The sequence below is a fragment of the Corvus brachyrhynchos genome, unplaced genomic scaffold (genome assembly GCF_000691975.1).
Source record: "Corvus brachyrhynchos isolate BGI_N302 unplaced genomic scaffold, ASM69197v1 scaffold875, whole genome shotgun sequence".
Lineage (NCBI taxonomy): Eukaryota > Metazoa > Chordata > Aves > Passeriformes > Corvidae > Corvus > Corvus brachyrhynchos.
Window position 1 is genome coordinate 20,228 of NW_008238107.1, and position 8,223 is coordinate 28,450.

An 8,223-nucleotide genomic window follows, 5' to 3' on the forward strand; every position below is an offset into this window, starting at 1 on the left:
TAGGGAAAGTGCCCCGAGTCTGGCTTTGGGCCCCTGCCCCTGGCACACTGGCCTTTCCAGACCAGCCATCCTCCTTGGGAAGGCCAGGGAGAAGGGAAGGGGTTTTGGAGCCCCTCTGGTAACTGCCAGCCCTGCTGCCAGTGAGCGATGGTGCTGTCAGTGCCTGCAGCCCTCACCCCAGCTCGGGCCAGTGGATGGTACTTGGGGTGGCGTTTGCAGTGCTGGAGCAGCAATTGCACCCAATGTCCTCAAAGGGCATTTCCAACCTCCAGGATTGCAGGGGACGCTCAGGGACGGACTCAGCTGCACAGACAGGCATGGGAAGCTGTTACACGCAGATTATATTGCCATGAGCGAGAGCACTTCAGTGCATCGTTAAGAGAGTGCAGAGAGCCGGAAAAAAACACCCAGTTACACCTTTATCCTGCTCTGTGGTTTGCAAGTGGGGCATGAACACCATTTCGTTATGATCTTGAGAGTTCTGAGGAAAATAACAATAAAGGTGGCAGTGAAGATGCCACTTTTCTGACACTCCTGCTCCAGAACCATGACCCAGCAGGTTTCTGTGGGAATCTGAATTATTTGTGTCATTCAGAAGCTGCACACTCCTAAAGCAGTGCCTTGGGAACACAGTTTCTCACTTGTGTTTTGTAATCTGAGTTGTATTTCCAGCACATTTCAAGACAGTTTAAATCAGAATGAGGTCACTTGGTGACAACACGTCAGGCACATCAGGAGACCCACCAGACAATATTCACTATGGACTCTCCATTCCCATCGCTCCATCTGCAGCATCCTCTTTTCTCATGCATTGAACAGTTCTGTTTGAAGGATTGCAGTCAGGAAATGGATTGCTGATCCCAGAAGAAAACCCCCAAGGCAATTTTTACTCCCTGCAGATAGATGGAATGAACAAGGGCAACTGCTGTCACAGGGGGGAAAAAAAGAGAGGTTTAGCAGCTTTGGAGTTCAGTCTGGACCGGGCGTAGATGGACGGAGATCTCTATAAGCAGATCTTGGAACATGCGGTTTATTGCAAAGGGCGTGGGTATAGGGGCACTGCTTAGAGCTGCAGCTGGCAGCTCTGAGCAGGCCCAAGAGAGCAAGAGAGTAAGCGAGTAAGTAAGGAGAGAGAGAGCGAGAGGAGTGAGAGTGAAGGAGAAGTGATGAGAATAGGATGGAATGGACTGGTGAAGTCCTGGTTACAATACAATAAATCATCTTCTGTACTGAATATTCTAATTGTCACTAACCAATCTAATACAAGATACAAATCCTATAGCATTTACATACAGCCTGTAGGAGTTCTTATATTACCATAGAGTGTTACATCTTAACTTCTAAAAACTACTCTTTGGACCCCTTCTGCTGAGCTAGTAGGGTCTGCTCTGACCTTTGGACCTGCCTGCAAGCAGAGGGTATTGTTCAATCAAGAGGGGATTACCTTCAGTCGGCCATACCATTGTTTTCCAGTTGTTCAGTAACTAAGACTTGGTATTTCAAAAGTGGCTTTCATTTCGATGTCGCCTGTAGTTTTCATATTCCCAAAATCTTTTGTCAGGCAATGATATTTATAAGGCTTTCCTGTTTCATCTTCCCCAACAGAGAGGATTGTTGTGATCAGACACCTTTCCCTGTTGAAGGCTTCAGTTTCTGCTGCCATCCCTAAGCAGCTCTGCCTTGGCTCTGCCTGCCTGCTCCAAAATACCTCCGTGGGGTTTAACTCCAGCTCTTTGGATCTGCCCATCCCCACTGCTCTGACAGGCAGCACAGCAGGTGAAGACCTGAACAGGTACAGCCAGGGGCACACCAAGGCCACCAGGTTTTGCAGCACAGCTTCTTGTGCTTCACTTTTTTGTGACTTCACTTGTGACTTGTGACATCACTTTTTTGGTACAGATCCACTGCAGTGTAACCGAATCAAAAACATCCAGCAAGACTTAATAATAACCCAGAAGATCCAGTGCACCACCCGTGTGTTACCTCAGTCAGTTCAGGTGGGGTTTGTGAGAGAAGAACTGTGTTTCAACCTTTGTACAAATCTGTTGAACTGCTTTTCCACAATACAAAAATTAAGGATTTTTGCTTTTGTTTTTGTCTATGACAATAGGGGGTGTTCCAGTTGTGGGCTCTTTTCCCCAGGAAGGAGAATTTGTCAACAGATTGTCACAAGGCCTATTTGAGAGTGGCCACTGGGAGTCCAAGGCCAGCAAGAGCCTTAGCTCCTGGAAGGTTTTGTCTTGGAGAAATCCTACAGCATTTCCAGTTTAAGGAGATGGAATCCTACTTTCGGTCTGGGGCTCCTGGCTGGAGCCATTTTTGACAGGAAGAAAAACCCAGAAACCCAGGGTCTTAAGGCCAGTTCCGAGGTAGTGCCTGGGAGTCCAAGACCAGGGAGATGTAGTTCTGGGTAGTGTTTTTCTGGGAGGAATCCTCTGACATTCACAATTTCAGGAGGCAGTATCCCACTTTCAGCCCCCTGCTGCGAAATGCGGCTCTTTTCCACAGGTAGGAAAACCTGGCAAACCAGCGTCTCAAGAGCAGCTCAGAGGTACAGCCTGGGAGCCCAAAGGCAGCCAGCACCCTAATTCCTGGCAGTTTTGTCTGGGTGAAATCCTCCAACGTTCGCAGTTGTAGGACAGGGAATCCCACTTTCAGAGCCCGGCTCCATGCTGCGAGTGGTGGCTCGTTTCCACTGAAGGAAAACTTTCCAGCTTGGTGTCTCAGGGGCAGTTCACAGGAGCCCCCCGGGGGCCAAGGCCAGCCCAAGCCCTAGCTCATGGAAGCTTTCATCTTGGAGAAATCCTCCTACATTCACAACCTTAAGAGGCAGAATCCCACTTTCAGACCCTGGCTCTGTGCTGCAAAAGATTAGGGTTAGGGTCAGGTTTAGGGCTGAAGGTGCTCTTGCAATTTTAGGAGGCAGAATCCCACTTTTGGCCCCAGGTTCTTGACTGTGAGTGATGGCCCTTTTCCATAGGGAGGGAAGCGTGGCAACGCAGTGTCTTGGGGCAGTTGAGAGGCATTGTCCAGGAGTCCAAAACCAGCCAGAGCCGTTGGTCCTGGCAGCTTTTGTCTGCGAGAAATCCTTTGATGTTGGCAATTCTGGAAGGTGGAATCCCCTTCTTGGCCACAGGTGCCTTACTGTGAGGGAGAGCTTGTTCCACGGGAATGAAAGCTTGGCCATACAGAGTCTTGGAGGCAGTTGAAAGGTGGCCCCAGGGAGGGTTTTTAAGGTCTGAGTACCCAAGCAGAGTTCTCCTGCTTCATGTCTTTTGCTTTTTGTGGGTTCTTTTGCCTCTCTCCTGCATCTTGGCTCTACTCACAACAGTTCTAACTGTTTCAGAGTGAATTGTGCAGCGTGTCTGCCTCTTGTGGAGTGGGAAGTCCCCCTCCAGGGCAGAGCGAGACAGCACTGAGTCCACACTGCCCCAGATGGGTGCTGCAAGTAGGGTGATGTCCCTCCACGAGTTTTGGCCCTTGGCCAAATTTCAGGTGCCAGAGTGCATCACCAACCTTTTCCAATGGAGTTTCGGCTGCTGGAAAGCCAAGGGAGGGGAGGGCCAATGCCATTTTCCCTTTGTCTCCTTACACAGGGTCACCTGTGGCCAGCACCCTCCAGGCGTAGGGATCACTCCACAGTTTTGGGGCTCTCTTTGTTCCTGTGGGGTTTGTGAGGTTCAGCATTTTTGTATCCAGTGATTATTTGCTGTTCCTTTTTGCCTGTTGCTCTTCCAGTTTTTTGGTAAACTGTTATTTTCTCACTTATATATACTTGTACTCATTTCTCTTATTTCTCTTATTGGTGGAAAGGGATAGGTTAAAACTGACAGGAAGCAAATAATTTCAGAGTGTCCCCCCTTAAATTGTCTTAAACCAAGACACCCCCCAAAGCCCTGAGTCTCCCTGACTCCAGAGGGGCATTTTGGCTCCCTCTCTCCTCCCACCAGAATGAAAAATTATTGGAATGACACAAGACCAGATGACTGTGAGTGGGATCGAGGGATTCCAGGATGGGATTGTGTGATTGTAGGGGTTTTCAGGTGCCCCCTACACCACCCCCCAAATCTCTGAGGCCTCCAAGGTTTTTACTATGGCGTTTCCTGCCCCACCTCCGCCTCCCTCCAAAATTAGAAATTGTGTTGGAATTACACAAAGAGCTCAGAGGCTTCAACGGTGGGATCAGGGGATTACAGGATCATGGGATTTTGGGATTGGAGTCTTGTGATGTCCCCTGTACCCCCCACCCCACTGAGTCCCCCCCTCCCTGCAAGGATAGGAGGGTGCGTTTTCTGCCCTCCAGTAATTAAAAATAGTTGGAGTTAAGCAAGGAGGCTGGAGGGCTTGGTAGCAGGATCAAAGGATTCTGGGATCAGGGAATAGCGGGATCAGAGTTTTGGGGCACTCCCCTGCCCCTCCCCGAAACCCCTGAGCCCCCCTGAGGGTTTTATTGGGGCACTTCCTGCCCGCCCCCCAGCAGCCCAGAATTAGAACTGGTTGGAATCCTTACACAATGAGGCTGGAAGGGTCATGGGGTTCCAGGGCTATGGGATAGCAGAACTGGACTCTTGCGGTGCTCCTTGTGCCCCCTCCACCCCCCTGAACTCTTTTTCCCCCTCCCAAGGGTCTGGGGGTGCATTTTCTGCTGCCTCCCCCACAGAATTACAAATGATTGGAATTACACAAGCCCAGAGGGATCACGGGATTCTGGGATTCTGGGATTGTGGGATACAGAGACTGTGGGATTAAGGTGTGCCCTGCACCCCCCCAAACTCCTGAGACCCCCCAGGGGTTTTGCGGGGGCCCCCTGGAATTAAAAACGATTGGAATTGCACTATGAGGCCAGAGGGTTCAACAGCAGGATCGAGGGATCCCAGGATCGTGGAAATGAGGTTTTGGGGTGCCCCCTGCCACCCCCCCAAGAACTCCTGAGGGTCCAAAAGGCACATTCCCTGCTCCCCAGTAATAAAAATGGTTAGAGTTATCCAGTGAGGCCAGAGGTTCATGAGTGGGATCAAGGAATTCTGGGATCATGGAATAGCAGGATTGAGGTTTTGGGGTGCCCCCTGCACCCCCCCAAATCCCTGAGCCCCTTCTGATGTTCTGGGGGTGCGTTTCCTGTCCCCCAGAAATTAAAAATGGTTGTAATGATGCAAAAAGGCCAGAGAATTGTGAGCGGGATTGTGGGATTCCGAGACTGTGGGATCAGGGTTTTGGTGTGCTCCTCCTGCAACCTTCCCTCCCAGAGCCCCCCAGAGTGCCTGGGGGTGCCAGTGTGTGAGTGGGGCATCCCCGTGCCGCTCCCATTTTCCCCCAGGTGCCCTGGGCTGGCACTGGATCTGGCCTGCCTGGGAGAACCGAAAAAGCTTCCTGTGGCCACACTGGGATCACTCGGTGACCCCAAGACTTTGCAGTGGGAAGATGCTGTCATCACCCCCTGGGGGTGACGCCATGGGGGGGGTCCCCAAATCTGTGTGGTGGGACCAGGCTGCTCGGGGACCTTTTATTGATGATGTCAGCAGATCCACGCACCCCAATTCCAGGGTCCCCATCCCCACTCTGGGGTCCTCATCCTGGTGTCCCTGTCCCCATCCTGGTGTCCCCATCCTGGTATCCCCATCCTGATCCTGGTGTCCCCATTCCCATCACAGTGTCCCCACAGGCCCATCCTGGTGTCCCCATTCCCATCAGTGTCCCCATCCTGGTTTCCCTGTACCCATCACGGTGCCCCCATTGCCATCCTGGTGTCTCCATCCTTGTGTCCCAAGCCTGGTGTCCCTGTCTCCATCCCCATCCCATCCTCCCCATCCCCATCCTGGTGTCCCCATCACGGTGTCCCACCCCCCTCCAGGTGTGCAGATCCCCATCCAGGTGTCCCTGTCCCCATGCCCACCCCGCTTCCCCCTCACACCACGTGCTCCCTGCGGTGCCTCCGGAGCTGGCCGGGGTTCCAGAAAGTGTCCCCGCACTCGGGGCAGAGGTGGGGCCGCTCTCGGCCGTGGGGACGACGGTGCCGCCGCAGGTTGGAGCTGACGCTGAAGCTCTTCCCGCATTCCCCGCACCGGTACGGCCGCTCCCCGGTGTGCGTCCGCCGGTGCTGTACCAGCGCCGAGCCCTCCCCGAAGCGCTTCCCGCAGTCCCGGCAGCCGAAGGGCTTCTCCCCGGTGTGGATGCGCTGGTGTGTGGCCAGGTTGGAATTCTGGCTGAAGCCCTTCCCGCACTCCCCGCAGATTGTGGGGCGCACCCCAGCCCCCTGCGGCCCCAGCAGCTCCTTCAGGGGGCTCGGTCCCCCCACGGGGGGCCTGAAGGGCTTCCGGCGTGGCCGGGCCTGGCCGGGATGGGCTGTGGGAGACAGGGGTGGGCACTGCTGGGGCAGGGAAGGGGCCTGGGGCCCTTTGGCGCCAGCCCTGTCCCATCAGCACCTGCTCCAATCCCTCTCCCCATCCCATGTGTACGTGCCCCATCCCATCCACACCTCCCCTAATTCCTCTGTCCCTTACCTGCCCCATCCCAATGACACCTGCCCTGTCCAACTGGCACCTGCTCCGGGCCCTCTGTCCCATCCTGGTCCCACTGGTACCCTCATCCTTTTGCCCATTCTCCATCCTCTCTTCCCCTTTTCCATTCCTTTTCCACATTCTCCATCCCATTTGTACCTTCTCTATCCCCACTGTCCTTTCTCCATCCTCTTTTCCACCTTCTCCAGCCCCTCTTCCCCTTTTCCCATCCTCTCTTCCCCTTCCTTATCCCATCCTTATCTGCACCATCCCCTCTTTCCTTTCTTCACCCCCTCTGAGCCTTTTCCTTTCCTTCTCCCCCTTCCCCATCCCTTCTTCCCCATCCCAAACCCTTTTCCACCTTCTCCATCCCTTTTCCCCTTTCCCCACCCCTGTTGCCTCTCCCTCCCCTTTCCTACCCCCATCCCTATCCTACTCCAAAGCCAGAGTTCAGTTCCCCCCAGCCCTCCCATTCCCACCCAGACAAGGGTCTGGAATCAGGGTGCAAGGGGGCCAGGGTCTGGGACAGACATGGGGGTGGCACCACCCAGGGGTGACCCCAAATTCCCTCTGGAAACCAGGGATGGAGTTGGGGTACCTAGAAAGCCCCCTGCACCTCAAAATCAGGACACCCTCATGCCATGGGTTTGGGACAACCCTGCACCCCAGTATTGGGACATCCTCATCATGTGAGATTGGGACATTCTTACACCCCAAAATCAGGGCATTCCCATTCCATGGGATTGGGACATTCCTGCACCCCAGTATTGGAGCACTCCCATGCCATGAGATGGGGACATCACTGCACCCCCAAACTTGGACATCCCCGTGCCATGGGGCTGGGACAACCCTGCACCCAAATATTGGGGCACTCCCATGCCATGAGATTAGAACAACCCTGCAGCCCCAAATCAGGTGATACTGACCCTGAACTCTGGGACTGTGGTGCCACCATATCCTGGGATCAGGGCACCCCCGTATCCTGGGATCAAGGTACCCCATTCCATGGGAATGGGACATCACTGCACTCCAGGACTGGGGTACCCCTGAGTTGTGGGATCAGGGCACCATCTTACCCTGGAATTGGGACACCCCCATACCCTGGCAACAGGGTACCCCACACCATGGGAATAGGACAACCCCACATTCCTGGGACTCCCATATCCTGGGATTGGGGCATCCCCATACTCCAAGATCAGGGTACCCCATTCCATGGGACTGGGACACCCCCACATCCCTGGGGCACCCCCAGACCCTGGAATTGGTGCACCCCCATGCCACAGCAATGTGACACCCCCATATCCTGGGGCATGGGAAATGCGAATACATTGGAATTGGGGTACCCCACACAATGGGAACAGGACACTCTCACATCTCTGGGTACCCCCTGTGTACAGGTACCCCGACATTCCCAGGACTCCCTTACCCTGAGATGGGGTCACTTCCACAGTCTGGGATCAGAGTCCCTCCACACCATGGGATCCCAATCCCCCCACATCCCTGGGACTCCCGGGACCAGGGTCCCTCCCTCAGGTTTGAGCTCTCCCTGTACCACGGGCGCAGGTTTCCCCCCCGCATCGCAGGTCCCCAGGGGACCCCCAAAAAAGCCCCCACCCCTCCTCTGCGATTCCAGGGGGCCCCCTCAGAACCTCTTACCGTGGCCAGAGGCCTCTTTTGGGGGAGGGGGGGTGGTCTCACCTGTGGGGGGACCCTCGGGCAGCGGGGA

The 8,223-nt window shown here is 54.5% G+C and overlaps 1 protein-coding gene and 1 long non-coding RNA gene across 2 annotated transcripts in view; both read right to left on the reverse strand.

Moving 5' to 3' along the window:
- The window catches only part of LOC108446525, a 3,598-nt gene extending 2,515 nt beyond the window's left edge, over positions 1-1,083 (reverse strand). The window contains exon 1 of the long non-coding RNA XR_001861732.1: positions 745-1,083. This is a non-coding gene — a long non-coding RNA (uncharacterized LOC108446525). The remainder of the gene's footprint in view (positions 1-744) is intronic.
- Positions 1,084-5,489: 4,406 nt separating this feature from the next.
- On the reverse strand, positions 5,490-8,223 carry LOC108446531 (zinc finger protein 853-like; the record flags this gene model as incomplete). Its single annotated transcript, XM_017733377.1, has 2 exons — positions 5,490-6,342; positions 8,196-8,223. Coding segments are annotated over 2 exons (465 nt in total), but the record flags the coding sequence as incomplete, so codon positions are not given.